Here is a 22,413-nt window from a genome sequence, read left to right as displayed (position 1 = left end):
TTGGCCAATCTGGAACAATGAGAATTGTTCTCACTTCTCTTTTTCTTATTATTCTCAATACCTTGGGTATGAGAGGAAGAGGAGGAAACACATAAACCGACTGGAACACCCACGGTGTCACTAGGGCGTCTACTGCTACCGCCTGAGGATCTTTTGATCTGGCGCAATACCTCTGTAGCTTTTTGTTGAGACGGGATGCCATCATGTCTATCTGGGGCAGTCCCCACTGACTTGCAATCTGAGCAAAGACTTCCCGATGAAGTCCCCACTCCCCTGGATGCAGGTCGTGTCTGCTGAGGAAGTCTGCTTCCCAGTTGTCCACTCCCGGAATGAACACAGCTGACAGTGCGCATACATGATTTTCCGCCCAGCGAAGAATCTTGGTGGCTTCCGCCATTGCCACCCTGCTCCTTGTGCCGCCTTGGCGGTTTACATGAGCCACTGCGGTGATGTTGTCTGACTGGATCAGAACTGGTTGGTCGCAAAGTAAGTTCTCCGCCTGATGTAGGGCATTGTATATGGCCCTTAGTTCCAGGATGTTGATGTGAAGACAAGTCTCTTGACTTGTCCAGAGTCCTTGGAAGTTTCTTCCCTGTGTGACTGCTCCCCACCCTCTGAGGCTCGCGTCCGTGGTCACCAGGATCCAATCCTGAATGCCGAACCTGCGTCCTTACAAAAGGTGAGCACTCTGCAGCCACCACAGGAGAGATACCCTGGCGGACAGGGTGATCCGCTGATGAATTTGTAGATGTGACCCGGACTACTTGTCCAATAGGTCCCATTGGAAAGTCCTTGCATGGAACCTGCCGACGGGAATGGCCTCGTATGTTGCCACCATTTTTCCCAGGACTTGAGTGCAATGATGCACAGACACTTGTTTTGGCTTTAATAGGATCTCAGACGAGTCGTCGGAACCAGCTGCGACTTCGGGATATTGAGAATCCAGCCGTGTTGCTTTAACACCTTCACTGAAAGTGACACACTGTTCAGTAATTTCTCTCGTGATCTCGCTTTTATGAGGAGATCGTCCAAGTACGGGATAATTGCGACACCCTGCTTGCGCAGAAGCACCATCATTTCCGCCATTACCTTTGTGAAAATCCTCGGGGCCGTGGAAAGCCCAAACGGCAACGTCTGAAATTGGTAATGACAATCCTGTACCGCAAATCTCAGGTACGCCTGATGAGGTGGATATATGGGAACATGAAGGTATGCATCCTTTATGTCCAGGGATACCATAAAATCCCCCCCTTCCAGGCTGGCAATGACCGCTCTGAGCGATTCCATTTTGAACTTGAACCGTTTTAAGTATAGGTTCAGGGATTTTAAATTCAATATGGGTCTGACCGAACCGTCCGGTTTCGGAAACTACAAACAGGGTGGAGTAGTATCCCTTCCCTCTCTGAAGTAGGGGAACTTCGACCACCACTTTTTGAAGACACAATTTGTGAATAGCATTTAACACTATCTCCCTTTCTAGGGGAGAAGTCGGTAGAACCGATTTGAAAAACCGGCGAGGAGGCACCTCTTCGAATTCCAGCTTGTATCCCTGAGAAACAATTTCTATTGCCCAGGGATCCACCTGTGAGTGAAACCAGATGTGGCTGAAAAGTCGAAGACGTTCCCCCACTGGGGCGGACTCCCCCAGCGGAGCCCCAGCGTCATGCGGTGGATTTTGCAGAGGCCAGGGAGGATTTCTGTTCCTGGGAACTAGCTGTGGTGTGCAGCTTTTTACCTCTGCCCTTACCTCTGGCAAGAAAGGACGATCCACACACTCTTTTGCTTTAATTTGAACGAAAGGACTGCATTTGATAATGTGGCGCTTTCTTAGGTTGTGAGGGAACATAAGGCAAAAAATTCGATTTACCTGCCGCAGCTGTGGAGACCAGGTCCGAGAGACCTTCCCCAAACAATTCCTCCTCCTTGTAAGGTAAAACCTCCATATGTCTTTTTGAGTCGGCATCACCTGTCCACTGCTGGGTCCAGAGGACTCGTCTAGCAGAAATTGACATAGCGTTTATTCTGGAACCGAGTAAACTAATGTCTCTTTGAGCATCCCTCATATATAAGACAGCATCCTTTATATGGCCTAGGGTCAATAAAATGGTATCCTTATCTAGGGTATCAATCTCCGCCGATAAGGAATCTGTCCATGCTACTACCGCGCTACAAACCCAGGCCGACGCAATTGCCGGTCTGAGTAATGTACCAGAATGTGTGTAAATGGATTTCAAGGTAATCTCCTGCTTGCGGTCTGCAGGATCCTTGAGGGTAGCCGTATCTTGTGATGGCAGCGCTATCTTTTTTGACAAGCGTGTCAACGCTTTGTCCACCTTAGGGGATGATTCCCATCATACCCTGTCCGTTGGCGGGAAAGGATACGCCATAAGAATCCTTTTGGGAATCTGCCGTTTTTTGTCTGGAGATTCCCAAGCTTTTTCACATAATTCGTTCAACTCATGTGAGGAGGGAAAAGTTACCTCAGGCTTTTTTCCCTTATACATGTGTACCCTCGTGTCAGGGACAGGGGGTTCCTCTGTGATATGCAACACTTCTTTCATTGCAATAATAATATATCGAATACATTTAGCCACTTTTGGCTGTAACTTTACATCATCGTAGTCGACACTGGAGTCCGAATCCGTGTCGGTATCAGTGTCTGCTATTTGGGATAGTGGGCGCTTCTGAGACCCTGAAGGTCCCGGCGACATAGGGACAGACACGGGTTCACTCCCTGACTGTTCCCTAGCTTCAGCTTTGTCTAATCTCTGATGACCTCACTCGCGGCAACAGCCCTTACCATGTGACATTTCCAAACATGAGCAAATGTCGTTGATCACACTAGCACTTAAAACATTCCACATATCCACCCATTCAACTGTCGGCACCGCCGACGGAGACCTCACATTTATACGCTCCCCCTCCTCTCTAGGTGAGCCTTCTACCTCAGACATGTCGACACACGCGTACCGACACGCCACACACACAGGGAACCTCTTATCTGAAGACAGTTTCCCCACCAGGCCCTTTGGAGAGACAGAGAGAGAGAGTATGCCAGCACACACCCCAGCGCTGTATGACCCAGGAGAAAAATACAATAATTTTATGTTTATCCAGATAGTGCTGTTTTCATATACAATATGCGCCAATTTTGTGCCCCCCCCCCTCTTCTTTAAAACCCTCTGTCTACCGTGGTATAAGCAGGGGAGAGTCCGGGGAGCTTCCTCTCAGCGGTGCTGTGGAGAAAAAATGGCGCTGGTGAGTGCTGATGGGAGAAGCCCCGCCCCCTCGGCGGCGGGCTTCTGTCCCGCTTAAAATCTAAAAATTTGGCGGGGGCTCTTATATATGTACAGTGTCCAGCTGTACATATACTTATTTTTGCCAAAAAGAGGTCTATATGCTGCCCAGGGCGCCCCCCCTGCGCCCTGCACCCTTACAGTGACTGCCGTGTGTGAGGTGTATGGGAGCAATGGTGCACAGCTGCAGTGCTGTGCGTTACCTCAGTGAAGATCATGAAGTCTTCTGCCGCCTTTGAAGTCTTCTTTTCTTCTCATACTCACCCGGCTTCTATCTTCCGGCTCTGCAAGGGGGACGGCGGCGCTGCTCTGGTACGGACGGCGAGGGTGAGACCTGCGTACCGAACCCTCTGGAACTAATGGTGTCCAGTAGCCTAAGAAGCAGCGCTTTGAAACTCACAGAAGTAGGTCTGCTTCTCTCCCCTCAGTCCCTCGATGCAGGGAGTCTGTTGCCGCCAGGCTCCCTGAAAATAAAAAACCTAACAAATGTACTTTCTGTCAGGAAGCTCAGGAGAGCTCCCTGAAGTGCACCCATCTCCTCTGGGCACAGTATCAAACTGAGGTCTAGAGGAGGGGCATAGAGGGAGGAGCCAGTGCACACCCAGACCTAAAGTCTTTCTTAAAGTGCCCATGTCTCCTACGGAGCCCGTCTATCCCCATGGTCCTTACGGAGTCCCCAGCATCCTCTGGGACGTTAGAGAAATACATATTTTTTTCTCAATCGTGAGTTCTTTTTGAACTACAGTAATGGAACAGCCCACACAAGACTCATCTTTCAGTTACATTGGAAACATGTGATCATGCATTCTGGGCTATGCATGCACAGATCACCGGACACTGGCGGAGAGGTAAATTACTGCTCTTGGCAGCAGAGCTTAATAATAATTCAGGGCTATAAGTGATTTTCTAGCGTTGCAATAAGCAGCAGGAGAAAACCAGTCACACTGGCAGTTATGAAAAATACAGACCCTAAAGTGCTGTTAATGCAGATATATCCACGCATACAGGCAATTATAAAGCACAGCAGTTACGTAGGGGTATGTTTGGGAAATACAGAGTAATCTCCACAGGTTGTGTTTATTTTGTGAGGGTGGAGATGTGACGGATCCAAAATATCAGTAAGTACAGAAAACAGAACCAAACATATACGTTCCAGCAACTAACACATGAGGTCTGGCATCATTTCATAGATTAGCAGGAATGTAGGAGGAAGATTAATACAAATCAGTCTCGTTCAGTCACCACAGCCGAGCACAGCTTTCTGGCATTCCGGCCCGCAGCGACAGACACTCCTAGTACTCTGATGACCTCACTCGCGGCAACAGCCCTTACCATGTGACATTTCCAAACATGAGCAAATGTCGTTGATCAAATTATCATTGTGCTGGTTTTGGCCACGCACTATACCATATAGGTTATTAGCCTGATACTGCTTATGATATACAGTAGGAGCATGCAGCAACCTCCAAGGTCTCCTGGAGGGAGCCAGAGACACATAGACAAGGATGTCTAATAGCTACAGTAAGGGGTCTATGTACTAAGTCTTAGAGAAAGATAAAGTGGAGAGAGATAAAGTACCAGCCAATCAGTTCTTAACTGCCATGTTACAGGCTGTGTTTGAAAAATGACAGGAACTGGCTGGCTGGTACTTTATCTCCATCGACTTTATCTCTTTCCTAGGCTTAGTACATAGACCCTAAGTTTTCTACTACGTAGGAGTAATGTACTGCAGTTTCCTTTAAATGTTGCATCTTAGTCGCATCCCAGATGCTGCAAAACACTACTCAGTGTATCAGAGGAAGATGAAGCAGAATGGAAGCAGATAAAGCAGAATAGAACAAGGCGTGAGGAAAAGATGAAGCAGAATGGAACGTGGCGTGAGGAAAAGATGAAGCAGAATGGAACGTAGCATGAGGAAAAGATGAAGCAGAATGGAACGTGGCGTGAGGAAAAGATGAAGCAGAATAGAACGTGGCGTGAGGAAAAGATGAAGCAGAATGGAACGTGGCGTGAGGAAAAGATGAAGCAGAATGGAACGTAGCGTGAGGAAAAGATGAAGCAGAATGGAACGTAGCGTGAGGAAAAGATGAAGCAGAATAGAACGTGGCGTGAGGAAAAGATGAAGCAGAATGGAACGTAGCGTGAGGAAAAGATGAAGCAGAATAGAACGTGGCGTGAGGAAAAGATGAAGCAGAATGGAACGTAGCGTGAGGAAAAGATGAAGCAGAATAGAACGTGGCATGAGGAAAAGATGAAGCAGAATGGAACGTAGCGTGAGGAAAAGCTGCGGCTGCTGCATCGCACACAGATGTACAAACGTTGCGCAGCAAATTGATCAGTGCAATTAAGCAGAGTAGTTTTTTTGCTTCCATTTGTTTTATTTATGTGAATAAGATGCACATATTGAGCAATAAAGACACTTGGGGCCAGCTGTAATGTCGTCCGAGTACGCCGGACGTGCGGGATGCTAATTGCCGCGACTTGAGCAACAGTTTATGAGGAGACATCTGTGCTACTGCCTGTGGAAACTAGTTAAACAACTGCCCATTCTGGGGAACTCCCGGCGAGTTTCAGTGGCATGATTACATCTAATAAGATTAATCGCTCAACCAGAGAAAACCTTCTGGGCTTACAGCAAATAAACGTTCACTGCCCAAAATTAGCTAAAATCTCTAAAACCGCTATTAAACCTCCCCTGTGTAGCACAGATCAATGAAGGCAATTAATTCCAAAATAATCAATGTTACGCTCTAATATTACAAAACTGAGTGGGCACTGCAGCCTAACCTTACTTTCTGTGGCCAACCAGATATTACCTCTCACCTGGAATAGGTCATGTACCTGTACATACAGGTAACACCTGCTCAGTGGGGTATATGCTATTGCGGTCGAATTCCCGAAATTGTCGAATTTCGGGAATTATTCGCCAAAAAAAAAAAATCGACAATGCAATTCAGTACTTTCCGACAAAAAAACGGACTTTCAAAATTCGACTTTTAGAAATTCGACTTTTTTGCAATGATACACATGCTGCAATTCGACCAAAGTCTATTCAATGGAAGTTTGGAAATTCGACAACAGTGCTTTTAGACAGTAAATTCGTCATTTTCAATCCGCCACACTTTGGTGGGTGAAACTAATGAAAAATTTTTAAAACATGTTTTTTTTGTGGGGTTTTTTCTTGGTAATATCATATCTATTTATATTAGAAGGGATTAGGTACTTGGTTTGTCTTTTTTGGAGGCACAAGTATTATTTATATATTTTTAAAAATAATATTTGTATTTTTTTTTTTTTTGGATGGAATGGTAAAATCCCTGAAAAAAATGGCATGGGGTCCCCCCTCCAAAGCATAACCAGCCTTGGGCTCTTCGAGCTGGTCCTGGTTCTAAAAATGCGGGGGGGAAATTGACAGGGGTTCCCCCGTATTTTTAAATCAGCACCGGGCTCTGCGCCTGGTGCAAAAAATACGGGGGACAAAAAGAGTAGGGGTCCCCCGTATTCTTTACACCAGCATCGGGCTCCACTAGCTGGACAGATAATGCCACAGCCGGGGGTCACTTTTATACAGTGCCTTGCGGCCGTGGCATTAAATATCCAACTAGTCACCCCTGGCCGGGATACCCTGGGGGAGTGGGGACCCCTTCAATCAAGGGGTCCCCCCCCCCCAGCCACCAAAGGGCCAGGGGTGAAGCGCGAGGCTGTCCCCCCATCCAAGGGCTGCGGATGGGAGGCTGATAGCCTTGAGAAAAATGACAGAATATTGTTTTCCCAGTAGTACTACAAGTCCCAGCAAGCCTCCCCCGCAAGCTGGTACTTGGAGAACCACAAGTACCAGCATGCGGGAGAAAAACGGGCCCGCTGGTACCTGTAGTTCTACTGGGGAAAAAATACCCAAATAAAAACAGGAGACCGACACCGTGAAAGTAAAACTTTATTTCATACGTCGACACACACATACTTACCTATGTTCACACGCCGACATCGGTCCTCTTCTCCAAGTAGAATCCAGGGGTACCTGAAAAGAAAAGATAAATACACTCACCTCATCCATGGTCCAGAGGTAAATCCACGAACTTGTCAAAAAAACAAACCGGACACCCGTACCACACGGACTGAAAGGGGTCCCATGTTGACACATGGGACCCCTTTCCACGAATGCAGAGAGACCCCCCCGTGACAGCTGTCACTGAAAGGTCTCGTAAGCCAATCAGCGAGCGCAACGTCCTTGCACTCTGCTGATTGGCTCTGTGCGCGTCTGAGCTGACAGCGCATCGCAAAGCCTCTCCATTATATTCAATGGTGGGAACTTTGCGGCTAGCGGTGGGGTCACCCGCCGGTCAGCGGCTGACCGCGGGTAACCCCACCGCTGACGGCAAAGTTCCCACCATTGAAAGTAATGGAGAGGCTTTGCGATGCGCTGTCTGAGGTCACACGCGCACAGCCAATCAGGTGAGCGCCACGGAAGTAGCGCTTCCTGATTGGCTGAAGGGACCTCAGTGACAGGAGTCACGTGGTGTCCCGGCATTCGGGGAAAGGGGTCCGATGTGTAAACATGGGACCCCTTTCAGTCCGGCATGGTACGGGTGTTCGTGTTTTTTTTTTTAACAAGTACGTGGATTATCTCCCGGACACTGGATTGAGGTGAGTCTAATTTTTTTCACAGGTACCTCGGATCGTCGGAGACTGTGGCAGTCGGCGTGTCAACATAGGTAAGTATGTGTGTGTCGGCAGTGTGTAATAAAGTTGTACTTGTCAAGGTGTGTGTCTCCTGTTTTTATTTGGGTATTTTTTTTCCAGTAGTACTACAGGTACCAGCGGGCCCATTTTTCTCCCGCATGCTGGTACTTGTGGTTCTCCAAGTACCAGCTTGCGGGGGAGGCTTGCTGGGACTTGTAGTACTACTGGAAAAAACAATATTCTGTCATTTTTCTCAAGGCTATCAGCCTCCCATCCGCAGCCCTTGGATGGGGGGGACAGCCTCGGGCTTCACCCCTGGCCCTTGGGTGGCTGGGGGGGGGGGGACCCCTTGATTGAAGGGGTCCCCACTCCCCCAGGGTACCCCGGCCAGGGGTGACTAGTTGGATATTTAATGCCACGGCCGCAGGGCGCTGTATAAAAGTGACCCCCGGCTGTGGCATTATCTGTCCAGCTAGTGGAGCCCGATGCTGGTGTATAAAATACGGGGGACCCCTACTCTTTTTGTCCCCCGTATTTTTTGCACCAGCATCAGGCGCAGAGCCCGGTGCTGGTTTTAAAAATACGGGGGATCCCATGTCAATTTTGTCCCCGCATTTTTAGAACCAGGACCAGCTCGAAGAGCCCGAGGCTGGTTATGCTTTGGAGGGGGGACCCCACGCCATTTTTTCCGGGTTTTTCCCGTTTTTTTAATTCGCGGCAAAATCCGGCAAATCGGCCGTTTTTCGCCCGCGGGAATGTCGAATCCGTTTTTCATTGAATATGGTGAATTCCGGCAGCCACCTGCCGGAATTCACCTGTCGAATTGTGTCGAATTAAAAAACGGCGATAATTTGCCGCGATTCGCCGTGAATTGCATATACCCCAGTGACTCTCTCTCTGTTTGATGGCATCTCTCCTATCCGGTTGAAGATTAAAGGCAGTGTCTTTCCATAAAGGTTACTTTACTAGCAAACCCCCCTCACACTTGACCCTTCTCCACCAATTACAGGAGGTACATTCTACTCTATTGACACGTTGCGGCTTGTTATGTGTCCTTTGATTGGTCAGCAGCAGCAACACAGTATGGTTTGGCAAAAATAAGAATTTACTTACCGATAATTCTATTTCTCGTAGTCCGTAGTGGATGCTGGGGACTCCGTCAGGACCATGGGGAATAGCGGGCTCCGCAGGAGACAGGGCACATCTAAAAAAGCTTTTAGGTCACATGGTGTGTACTGGCTCCTCCCCCTATGACCCTCCTCCAAGCCTCAGTTAGGTACTGTGCCCGGACGAGCGTACACAATAAGGAAGGATCTTGAATCCCGGGTAAGACTCATACCAGCCACACCAATCACACCGTACCACTTGTGATCTGAACCCAGTTAACAGTATGATAACAAAACGAAGTAGCCTCTGAAAAGATGGCTCACAACAAGAATAACCCGATTTTTGTAACAATAACTATGTACAAGCATTGCAGACAAACCGCACTTGGGATGGGCGCCCAGCATCCACTACGGACTACGAGAAATAGAATTATCGGTAAGTAAATTCTTATTTTCTCTAACGTCCTAGTGGATGCTGGGGACTCCGTCAGGACCATGGGGATTATACCAAAGCTCCCAAACGGGCGGGAGAGTGCGGATGACTCTGCAGCACCGAATGAGAGAACTCCAGGTCCTCCTTAGCCAGAGTATCAAATTTGTAAAATTTTACAAACGTGTTCTCCCCTGACCACGTAGCTGCTCGGCAAAGTTGTAATGCCGAGACCCCTCGGGCAGCCGCCCAAGATGCGCCCACTTTCCTAGTGGAGTGGGCCTTTACAGATTTAGGCTGTGGCACGCCTGCCACAGAATGTGCAAGTTGGATTGTGCTACAGATCCAACGTGCAATCGTCTGTTTAGACGCAGGAGCACCCATCTTGTTGGGTGCATACAATATAAACAGCAAGTCAGACTTTCTGACTCCAGCCGTCCTAAACTATATATATATATATATATTTTTAGGGTCCTGACAACGTCTAGTAACTTGGAGTCCTCCAAGTCCCTAGAAGCCGCAGGCACCATAATAGGTTGTTTCAGGTGAAAAACCTGACACCCCCTTAGGAAGAAAACTGGAGACGAGTCCCAGTTCTGCCCCGTCCGAATGGAAAATTAAATATGGGCTTTTGTAAGACAAAGCCGCCCATTCTGACAATCGCCTGGCCGAGGCCAGGACCAACAGCATGGTCACTGTCCATGTGAGATATTGGTCAACAGCATGTTCACTTTCCATGTGATATATTTCAAATCCACAGATTTGAGCGGTTCAAACCAATATGATTTTAAGGAATCCCAACACTATGTTGAGATCCCACGGTGCCACTAGAGGCACAAAAAGGGGTGTATATGCAATACTCCCTTGACAATCTGGACTTCAGGAACTGAAGTCAATTCTTTTCGGAAGAAATTCTACAGGGCCGAAACTTAAAACCTTAAAGAACCCCAATTTTAGGCTCAAAACACTCCTGTTTTCAGGAAGTGTAGAAATCGACCTAGTTGAATTTTCTTCGTGGGGCCTTCCTGGCCTCACCCACGCAACATATTTTCACCACATGTGGTGATGACGTTGTGCGGTCACCTACTTCCTGGCTTTGACCAGGGTAGGTATGACCTCTTATGGAATGCCTTTTTCCTTCAGGATCCGGCATTCAACCGCCATGCCGTCAAACGCAGCCGCGGTAAGTCTTGGAATAGACATGGTACCTGCTGAAGCAAGTCCCTTCTTAGCTCCCCAGGCCCTTAGTCCTCTGTGAGCATCTCTTGAAGTTCCGGGTACCAAGTCCCTCTTGGCCAATCCGGAGTCACGAGTATAGTTCATACTCCTCTATGTCTTATAATTCTCAATACCTTGGTTATGAGAAGCAGAGGAGGGAACACATACACCGACTGTTACACCCACGGTGTTACCAGGACATCCACAGCTATCGCCTGAAGGTCTCATGACCTGGCGCAATACCTGTCCCGTTTTTTGTTCGGGCGGGACGCCATCATTTCCACCTTTGGTCTTTGCCAATGGCTCACAATCATGCGGAAAAACTTCCCTATGAAGTTCTCACTCTCCCAGGTGGAGGTCATGCCTGCTGAGGAAGTCTGCTTCCCAGTCGTCCACTCCCGGAGAGAACACTGCTGACAGTGCTATCACATGATTTTCCGCCTAGCGAAAAATCCTTGCAGTTTTTTCACTGCCCTCCAGCTTCTTGTGTCGCCCTTTCTGTTTACGTGGGCGACTGCCGTGATGTTATCCCACTGGATCAATACCGGCTGACCTTGAAGCAGAGGTCTTGCTAAGTTTAGAGCCTTATAATTTTGCTCTTAGCTCCATCTATGTGGAGAGAATTCTCCAGACTTGATCACACTTTCCTGGAAATTTTTTCCCTGTGTGACTGCTCCCCAGCCTCTCAGGCTGGCCTCCGTGGTCACCAGCATCCAATCCTGAATGCTGAATCTGTGGCCCTCTAGAAGATGAGCACTCTGTAATCACCACAGGAGAGACACCCTTGTCCTTGGATATAGGGTTATCCGCTGATGCATCTGAAGATGCGATCCGGACCATTTGTCCAGCAGATCCCACTGAAGAGTTCTTGCGTGAAATCTGCCGAATGGAATTGCTTCGTAATAAGCCACCATTTTTACCAGGACTCTTGTGCAATGATGCACTGACACTTTTCCTGGTTTTAGGAGGATCCCGATTAGCTCGGATAACTCCCTGGCTTTCTCCTCTGGGAGAAACACCTTTTTCTGGACTGTGTCCAGAATCATCCCTAGGAACAGTAGACGTGTCCTCGGAAAAGCTACGATTTTGGAATATTTAGAATCCACTCGTGCTGTCGTAGAACTATTAAAGATAGTGCTACTCCTACCTCCAACTGTTCTCTGGACCTTGCCCTTATCAGGAAAGCGTCCAAGTTTCTTCTAAGAAGAATCATCATTTCGGCCATTACCTTGGTAAAGACCCGGGGCGCCGTGGACAATCCAAACGGCAGCGTCTGAACTGATAGTGACAGTTCTGTACCACGAACCTGAAGTACCCTTGGTGAGAAGGGCAAATTTGGACATGTAGGTAAATGTCCCTGATATCCAGTGACACCATCTCGTCCCCTTCTTCCTGGTTCGCTATCACTGCTCTGAGTGACTCCATCTTGATTTGAACGCTTGTATGTAAGTGTTCAAATATTCCAGATCTCACCGAGCCGTTTGGCTTCAGTACCACAATATAGTGTGGAATAATACCCCCTCCCTTGTTGTAGGAGGGGTACTTTGATTATCACCTGCTGGGAATACAGCCTGTGAATTGTTTCCAATACTGCCTCCCTGTCGGAGGTAGACGTTGGTAAAACAGACTTCCGGAACTTGTGAGGAGGAGACGTCTCGAATTTCCAATGTACACCTGGGATACTACATGTAGGATCCAGGAGTCCCCTTGCGAGTGAGCCCACTGCGTGCTGAAACTCTTGAGATGACCCCCTACCGCACCTGAGTCCACTTGTACTGCCCCAGCGTCATGCTGCGGACTTGGCAGAAGCTGTGAAGGGCTTCTGTTCCTGGGAATGGGCTGCTTGCTGCAATCTTCTTCCCTTTCCTCTACCCCTGGGCAGATATGACTGGCCTTTGCCCGCCTGCCCGTATGGGGACGAAAGGACTGAGACTGAAAAGACTGTGTCCTTTTCTGCTGAGATGTGACTCGGGGAACAAAAGGTGGATTTTTCAGCTGTTGCCATGGCCACCAGGTCCGATGGACCGCCCCTTTATACGGCAATACTTCCATGTGCCGTCTGGAATCTGCCTCACCTGACCACTGTCGTGTCTTCGTCTGGCAGATATGGACATCACATTTACTCTTGATGCCAGAATGCAAATATCCCTCTGCGCATCACGCATATATAGAAATGCATCCTTAAAATGCTCTATAGACAATAAAATCTTGTCCCTGTCAAGGGTATCAAAATTTTCAGTCAGGAAATCCGACCAAGCCCCCTCAGCGCTGCACATCCAGTCTGAGGCGATTGCTGGTCGTAGTATAACACCAGTATGTGTGTATATACTTCTTAGGCTATTTTTCAGCTTCCTATCAGCTGGCTCCTTGAGGGCGGCCGTATCTGGAGACGGTAACGCCACTTGTTTTTATAAGCGTGTGAGCGCCTTATCCACCCTAAGGTGTGTTTCCCAACTCGCCCTTACTTCTGGCGGGAAAGGGTATACCGCCCATAACTTTCTATCGGAGGAACCCCACGTATCATCACACACTTCATTTAATTTATCTGATTCAGGCAAAACTACAAGTAGTTTATTCACACCCTACAAAATACCCTTATTTGTGGTACTTGTAGTATCAGAAATATGTAACACCTCCTTCATGCCCTTAACATGTAACGTGTGGCCCTAAAGGAAAATACGTTTGTTTCTTCACCGTCGACACTGGAGTCAGTGTCCCTGAGGTAAATGGGCGTTTTTACAAGCCCCTGACGGCGTCTGAGACGCCTGGACAGGTACTAATTTGTTTGCCGGTCGTCTCATGTCGTCAACCGGCTCGCAGCGTGTTGACATGATCACGTACTTCCACAAGTAAGCCATCCATTCCGGTGTCGACTCCCTAGAGAGTGACATCACCATTACAGGCAATTTGCTCCGCCTCCTCACCAACATTTTCCTCATACATGTCGACACACACGTACCGACATACAGCACACACACAGGGAATGCTCTGATAGAGGACAGGACCCACTAGCCCTTTGGGGAGACAGAGGGAGAGTTTGCCAGCACACACCAAAATGCTATAATTATACAGGGACAACCTTTATAAAAGTGTTCCTCCCTTATAGCATTTAATATATATTTATATCGCCAAATCAGTGCCCCCCCTCTCTGTTTTAACCCTGTTTCTGTAGTGCAGTGCAGGGGAGAGCATGGGAGCCTTCCCCTCAGCCTTTCTGTGAGGGAAAATGGCGGTGTGCTGAGGAGAATAAGCTCCGCCCCTTTTTCGGCGGGCTTTTTCTCCCGGTTTTTAAGAACTGGCCTGGGTTAAAATACATACATATAGCCTTAATGGCTATATGTGATGTATTTATTTTGCCAATAAGGTACTTATATTGCTGCCCAGGGCGCCCCCAGCAGCGCCCTGCACCCTCCGTGACTAGGTCAGTGAGCCGTGTGACAACAATGGCGCACAGCTGCAGTGCTGTGCGCTACCTTCATGAAGACTGTGAAGTCTTCTGCCGCCTGTTTCCGGACCTCCGTTCTGCCGTCTTCTTCAGCGTCTGTAAGGGGGATCGGCGGCGCGGCTCCGGGACGAACCCCAGGCTGACCTGTGTTCCGACTCCCTCTGGAGCTCAGTGTCCAGTAGCCTAAGATCCCAATCCATCCTGCACGCAGGTGAGTTGGAGATCTCTCCCCTAAGTCCCTCGTTGCAGTGATCCTGTTGCCAGCAGGAATCACTGAATGAAACCTAAAAAAAAACTTTTCTAAACAGCTCTTTAAGAGAGCCACCTAGATTGCACCCTTCTCGGACGGGCACAAAAACCTAACAGAGGCTTGGAGGAGGGTCATAGGGGGAGGAGCCAGTACACACCATGTGACCTAAAAGCTTTTTTAGATGTTCCCTGTCTCCTGCGGAGCCCGCTATTCCCCATGGTCCTGACGGAGTCCCCAGCATCCACTAGGACGTTAGAGAAACAAAGGCTGAATATTTCATTGAAACTGTGAGGGAATGAGACCTAAAGGCTGCGTAGCCCCCAAATGCTAGTGGCAACAGCAGGGGTGTTTTACCAGAGGAGGGGGCCCGTGTGCATACATCGGTTGGGCCCCCTCCTCTTCACGGCACAGCAGACTTTGGCATTGTGCCAGAGTCTACTGCGCATGTGCAGGTTTCCGGAAACATGGCACCCGCCATTTTTCTGGAAAATAAATCCCTACTGCACAGGTGCAGCGACCATTTTGCCGCAGCTGCCGCTCCGACGCAGGACTCCGGAAAGGTAAGTAATAAAACATGGGTGCAGTGTGTGTGGTGTGGGCCCCGCTGGACCCAAAGACCTGTGTGCACCGCACCCATTATAGAGTAGAAACGCCAATGGGCCACAGGCATCACGGGAAGACTTATAAATCAGGATCATTATTCCCTGAATGCAGAGAATTCTATTTTGGATTGAATATAACAAGCTACAGCTGATCCCAGAGCATTACTTACCTGTGGTACAATGTATCATACCATCTGTTGGGCCTTCTGATGTCTGGCGCAGCGCCATCTGTCTCTCCGGGACCATGTTGGCAGCATGTCGTCAGTTGACAACAGGCTGTCTCGCTATTACTATTATTATTGGTGTTTTTGTGCAAAGCGCCAGACATGGGGGAACACAGAACATACATAAAATAGGGACATACAAGCAGACAAAATGTGGATGTAAAAAAATTGGAAGGAGGGCTCTGTGGGTGTAAGAGCAAAGGAGTAAGTATAGATCGGAGTAGTATAGGTGTGAGAGTGTACTAGTGTTAGTATAGGTGGGAGTGGGGTAGGTGTGAGGGTGTACTAGTGTGAGTAGTATAGGTGGGAGTAGGGTAGGTGTGGGGGTGTACTAGTGTGAGTAGTATAGGTGGGAGTAGGCTAGGTGTGAGGGTGTACTAGTGTGATTAGTATAGGAGGGAGTAGGGTAGGTGTGAGGATGTACTAGTGTGTGTAGTATAGGTGTGAGTAGGGTAGGTGTGAGGGTGCAGTAGTATAGGTGTGAGTAGGGTAGGTGTGAGTGTGTACTAGTGTGTGTAGTATAGGTGGGAGTAGGGGAGGTGTGAGGGTGTACCAGTGTGAGTAGTATCGGTGGGAGTAGGGTAGGTGGGATGGTGTACTAGTGTGAGTGATATAGGTGGGAGTAGGGTAGGTGTGAGGATGTATTAGTGTGGGTAGTATAGGTGGGAGTAGGGTAGGTGTGAAGATGTATTAGTGTGAGTAGTATCGGTGGGAGTAGGGTTGGTGTGAGGGTGTACTAGTGTGAGTAGTATAGGTGGGAGTAAGATAGGTGTGAAGATGTATTAGTGTGAGTAGTATAGGTGTGAGTAGGGTAGGTGTGAGGGTGTACTAGTGTGAGTAGTATAGGAGGGAGTAGGATAGGTATGGGGGGTGTACTAGTGGGAGTAGTATAGGTGAGAGTAGGGTAGGTGTGAGTGTGTAAATACTGTACACTGCTGTGCATAGTAGGGAGTAGGATAGGTATGGGGGTGTACTAGTGTGAGTAGTATAGGTGGGAGTATGGTAGGTGTGAGTGTGTAAATACTGTACACACTGCTGTGTATAGGAGGGAGTAGGGTAGGTATGGGGGTGTACTAGTGGGAGTAGTATAGGGTAGGTGTGAGGGTGTAAATACTGTACACTGCTGTGTATAGGAGTGAGTAGGATAGGTATGGGGGTGTACTAGTGTGAGTAGTATAGGAGGGAGTAGGATAGGTATTGGGGTGTACTAGTGTGAGTAGTATAGGAGGGAGTAGGGTAGGTGTGAGTGTGTAAATACTGTACACTGCTGTGTATAGGAGGGAGTAGGATAGGTATGGGGGTGTACTAGTGTGAGTAGTATAGGAGGGAGTAGGATAGGTGTGAGTGTGTAAATACTGTACACACTGCTGTGTATAGGAGGGAGTAGGATAGGTATGGGGGTGTACTAGTGGGAGTAGTATAGGTGGGAGTATGGTAGGTGTGAGTGTGTAAGTACTGTACACTGCTGTGTATAGGAGGGAGTAGGATAGGTATGGGGGTGTACTAGTGGGAGTAGTATAGGTGGGAGTAGGGTAGGTGTGAGTGTGTAAATACTGTACACACTGCTGTGTATAGGAGGGAGTAGGATAGGTATGGGGGTGTACTAGTGTGAGTAGTATAGGAGGGAGTAGGGCAGATGTGAGGGTGTAAATACTGTACACACTGCTGTGTATAGGAGGGAGTAGGGTAGGTATGGGGGTGTACTAGTGGGAGTAGTATAGGTGGGAGTAGGGCAGATGTGAGGGTGTAAATACTGTACACACTGCTGTGTATAGGAGGGAGTAGGATAGGTATGGGGGTGTACTAGTGTGAGTAGTATAGGAGGGAGTAGGATAGGTATGGGGGTGTACTAGTGGGAGTAGTATAGGTGGGAGTACGGTAGGTGTGAGTGTGTAAATACTGTACACACTGCTGTGTATAGGAGGGAGTAGGATAGGTATGGGGGTGTACTAGTGGGAGTAGTATAGGTGGGAGTAGGGTAGGTGTGAGTGTGTAAATACTGTACACACTGCTGTGTATAGGAGGGAGTAGGATAGGTATGGGGGGTGTACTAGTGTGAGTAGTATAGGAGGGAGTAGGATAGGTGTGGGGGGTGTACTAGTGTGAGTAGTATAGGAGGGAGTAGGATAGGTATGGGGGGTGTACTAGTGGGAGTAGTATAGGTGGGAGTATGGTAGGTGTGAGTGTGTAAGTACTGTACACTGCTGTGTATAGGAGGGAGTAGGATAGGTATGGGGGTGTACTAGTGGGAGTAGTATAGGTGGGAGTAGGGTAGGTGTGAGTGTGTAAGTACTGTACACTGCTGTGTATAGGAGGGAGTAGGATAGGTATGGGGGTGTACTAGTGGGAGTAGGGTAGGTGTGAGTGTGTAAATACTGTACACACTGCTGTGTATAGGAGGGAGTAGGATAGGTATGGGGGTGTACTAGTGTGAGTAGTATAGGTGAGAGTAGGGTAGGTGTGAGTGTGTAAATACTGTACACACTGCTGTGTATAGGAGGGAGTAGGATAGGTATGGGGGTGTACTAGTGGGAGTAGTATAGGTGGGAGTAGGGTAGGTGTGAGTGTGTAAATACTGTACACACTGCTGTGTATAGGAGGGAGTAGGATAGCTATGGGGGTGTACTAGTGGGAGTAGGCTAGGTGTGAGTGTGTAAATACTGTACACACTGCTGTGTATAGGAGGGAGTAGGATAGGTATGGGGGTGTACTAGTGTGAGTAGTATAGGAGGGAGTAGGATAGGTGTGGGGGGTGTACTAGTGTGAGTAGTATAGGAGGGAGTAGGATAGGTATGGGGGGTGTACTAGTGGGAGTAGTATAGGTGGGAGTATGGTAGGTGTGAGTGTGTAAGTACTGTACACTGCTGTGTATAGGAGGGAGTAGGATAGGTATGGGGGTGTACTAGTGGGAGTAGTATAGGTGGGAGTAGGGTAGGTGTGAGTGTGTAAGTACTGTACACTGCTGTGTATAGGAGGGAGTAGGATAGGTATGGGGGTGTACTAGTGGGAGTAGGGTAGGTGTGAGTGTGTAAATACTGTACACACTGCTGTGTATAGGAGGGAGTAGGATAGGTATGGGGGGTGTACTAGTGTGAGTAGTATAGGTGAGAGTAGGGTAGGTGTGAGTGTGTAAATACTGTACACACTGCTGTGTATAGGAGGGAGTAGGATAGGTATGGGGGTGTACTAGTGGGAGTAGTATAGGTGGGAGTAGGCTAGGTGTGAGTGTGTAAATACTGTACACACTGCTGTGTATAGGAGGGAGTAGGATAGGTATGGGGGTGTACTGGTGGGAGTAGTATAAGTGGGAGTAGGGCAGATGTGAGGGTGTAAATACTGTACACTGCTGTGTATAGGAGGGAGTAGGATAGGTATGGGGGGTGTACTAGTGGGAGTAGTATAGGTGGGAGTATGGTAGGTGTGAGTGTGTAAATACTGTACACTGCTGTGTATAGGAGGGAGTAGGATAGGTATGGGGGTGTACTAGTGGGAGTAGTATAGGTGGGAGTAGGGTAGGTGTGAGTGTGTAAATACTGTACACACTGCTGTGTATAGGAGGGAGTAGGATAGGTATGGGGGTGTACTGGTGGGAGTAGTATAAGTGGGAGTAGGGCAGATGTGAGGGTGTAAATACTGTACACTGCTGTGCGACTACATCATACCGCCTACTAAGCACTTAACCTCATGCATTAAATCCCTATAGATAGAGTGTAAGCTTGTCAGCCAGGGCCCTCTTATCATTCTGTCTGTTAAAACCAAGGCTCGTTTTATTAGTGTTCCCAATTGTAAATCACAACGGAATATACTGGCACATAAATAAATGTTAATAAACTAAGAAATAATTAATACAGTAAATAACAGACGAGAGATGGGCATTGTTATATACTGAAGCCTTATTTTATCAGGACTTTTATGAATGTTGATAACTGTACAACTATGAATGATTCTCTCACATTGATCCGGAATGAAAATGCTTACAAACTTATTGTAACGTTAGTATACACACACAGGAAAAATAGGTGGTAATAGGACAACACAAAGTGCAGTGATTCACCAACCCTAAGCGCAGGCTCAAAAGCCGGCCTATATTTTTGAACAGGACATGTAAGTAAATATAAAGACTAACCTTGAAAACTGTCTGAGCTTGGACTCTATGCTCCGGTGTCTCATGCACATTCTGGTCAGAGCAGAACCAACTTCCCTTGTTGCCCCTGGAAGAAAAGAAAAAATAGTTATGTTAAACATTTAAAAAAAAAAATCTAAGTAATACGTATTTTATCTACAGCCTAGTATGCCTAAGCCAACCTATTTGAAAGATGGAAATCACCAAGTGAGACATAGATGTATACACTTCTGATGGAGGACGATACAGACCTAAACTTGCTGCATATATAACAGGGGGGAAACATTAACTTGCAGTTTTACTTTGTGCAACCGATTAGAAGACTTGGCCCTGCATTTAAAAGCCATCATTGGGCCTAATTCAGACCTGATCATAGCAGCAACTTTGTTAGATGGGCTAAACCATGTGCACTGCAGGGGGGGGGGGGGGGGGGGGGGGGGCAGATGTAACATGTGCAGAGAGAGTTAGATTTGGGTGGGATGTGTTCACACTGAAATCTAAATTGCATTGTAAAAATAAAGCAGCCAGTATGTACCCTGCACAGAAACAATACAACCCACCCAAATCTAACTCTCTCTGCACATGTTATATCTGCCCCCTGCAGTGCACATGGTTTTGCCCAACTGCTAACAAATTTGCTTCTGCGATCAACTCTGAATTACCCCCAGTGTTTATGCCTTATAGTGTAACGGCAAACAATAGATAAGTGGTAGAATTAATTTAGTCAATCTAAGCAATGTGAGAGACACAGACTTGCCTCTTTTAAAGAACACCTTATTCACCGTAAACAATGGACATCATTTTGCATTCCAGGAATTTTTTCGATTGAGGAAAGAAAAAATACTTGAAAATGTGGTTTTTCTGTGCTGTGCTGCATTGCACCACATGATGGCAGTATGGCACTCTTGCAAAATAATAACATGACCTGCTTCTGTAATGTTTTACTCTAATCTTCATTTCCATATCAGCCCCTAGAAATGGCTTTGAAATTTTTCAAATGTCAAAACAGATCCAACATATAAAATACATTATAAGAAATATATTGTCAGGACGGTGAGGCCATGTTTCTCGTTTGTATTGCTGTTTTCCCTATGGGGTTGTTGTGAGATGATGCTGGGAAGGACTTTGGTGGAAAGCCAGACCCATAATGGTAGCATAGGCTGTCCAAGATTTGAGCAGCCAGATTTGTGTTGGTGCAGGAGAACGCCGTGTGTTAACCCTTTCAGAAACAGGATTGCCCGCCGTGTACTAGTATGGTGCATGAACTCTTCCTGCACAATGAATAACCCAGTGTACGTGGGTTTTGGGTTTTATTTTGCACCATAATAAAAGCATACACGTTTGGATCCATGTTATACATTTGATCATAGAGTTCTGGGGTTTTATTGCCTTTTATTTGTTACATGATTATTACTATTTTTGTTTTTTTGGAATCACATTTTCATAATTTATTTGTAACATTAAAATCTCATATTACAGAGATTGAAAACACCTAACTATATTATATGTTTACGGATCTGTCCCCATAGATTACACGGCAGCGGCACCCTAAAATGACCCCGATTTTGCGCCTAAAGTTACCATCCACTAGAGGTGCATATTAAAATATGTGATTTAGAGGCTACTATAAGTGTGGCACACCACATTTTTAAGACCGGAGGATTATTTATGTACTAAAGATCAATTATCATTGGTTTTTTTTCATCAATCACAATCGATGTTGAGTTTAAGGGGCAAAAATACATTTAGGGGTTACATTTACTAAGCAGTGATAAGAGCGGAGAAGTGAGCAGGTGGAGAAATTTCCCCATCAACCAATCAGCAGCTCTGTATCATTTTATAGTATGCAAATTATAGATGTTACTTCAGTGGTGATTGGTTGCCATGGGCAACTTCTCCACTGGCTCACTTCTCCGCTCTCATCACTGCTTAGTAAATGTCCCCCTTAATAACAGATGGTTTTTGATAGTCCTTTTCAAATGTTAATGTTTGTTTCAGCCCTGGAAAGCACAACATCGAGTTAGATCAGTTTCCATCAATGTGAAATCGATAAAAAGTAAATATACCCTGTGGTGGGGGATCGGGGCGGGGGTGGAGGGGGGGGGGGGGTGATTATTTCTTTCATCATTGCAGAAAAACGGAATAAATCCATTTATAGTGGGTGCCCTCATTGTGACCCTTACATAATTGCTATCTCAAAAACATATTTTTCAAAAAGAATGAATCCAATTATTTTGTACTTCGAAACAGACTCTTCAGTGGTGTTGCAGGATCTTATTAAGGAGTTCTTGGACTGCATTCGCATGAATATTGGTTACTCTGACAAAAATCAGACCATCCAAACGGTCTGCGCTGCTCCCAAAATTCCCACGTCTAGGTTAACGCAGACAGAAAATAACCCGGGAAGTGTATTTTATATGACAGGAGAATTATTAGTCCCTGCGCACACCTTCGCCGCAATTTATTAAGGTCGGGTAACCACAATAGAAGAGTAAATGGGAAATTCAGAAGCATGACATTTTGTTATGGGTGGAAGGGGTAAGAAAAGGTGTACCATGGGTTAAGGGTGTGGGGATTTCAGCTTCTCCTCTGTCCATATGCTGACAATTACAGGGTTGGGAGCAAAATGAAACTAAGGCCACAAGAGAGAACCCTCTGGTTTTGCTAAGTGACAGGTGGACAGAAGGCTCTATAAATGTCCAGGAAAGGGGAAGGCATCCTGCAATTACAGGGCTGTGGCAGCACGGTGCTCGTTCCGCAGAGAAGCCTCGGTGCGCACAGCCAAAATCAGAGCCAGGGTCAACTTCGGGCTGCGCAGTGACAGGAGAATTTACAGAGATTATGAAATTAGACTAACGAGGACGGAATGTTTTACAAACACCGAACTGGAATTGGGCAACCAGGAGGGAGATATTTTGACAGAATTGGTCACACTCCAGCTGCAACAGTTACCGGAGGAGATATTAATGTGTTGGCTCCTAACAAACCCGTGCGTTCACTCTTAATATCAACACTGGTACGAGAGACAGCACTGTAGGT

The 22,413-nt window shown here is 47.2% G+C and overlaps 1 protein-coding gene across 8 annotated transcripts in view; it reads right to left on the bottom strand.

Annotated features, from left to right (window-relative positions):
* Positions 1–22,413, bottom strand: part of MTSS1 (MTSS I-BAR domain containing 1) — a 277,949-nt gene that overhangs the window by 85,315 nt on the left and 170,221 nt on the right. For all 8 annotated transcript variants that reach the window (XM_063921333.1, XM_063921338.1, XM_063921331.1 and 5 more), the window contains exon 4: positions 19,378–19,462. In XM_063921333.1, the coding sequence (XP_063777403.1) occupies positions 19,378–19,462 (85 nt within the window). The remainder of the gene's footprint in view (positions 1–19,377; positions 19,463–22,413) is intronic.

The sequence above is a fragment of the Pseudophryne corroboree genome, chromosome 5 (genome assembly GCF_028390025.1).
Source record: "Pseudophryne corroboree isolate aPseCor3 chromosome 5, aPseCor3.hap2, whole genome shotgun sequence".
In the NCBI taxonomy this organism is placed as follows: Eukaryota; Metazoa; Chordata; class Amphibia; order Anura; family Myobatrachidae; genus Pseudophryne; species Pseudophryne corroboree.
This window is presented reverse-complemented; position numbering and strand designations above follow the sequence as displayed.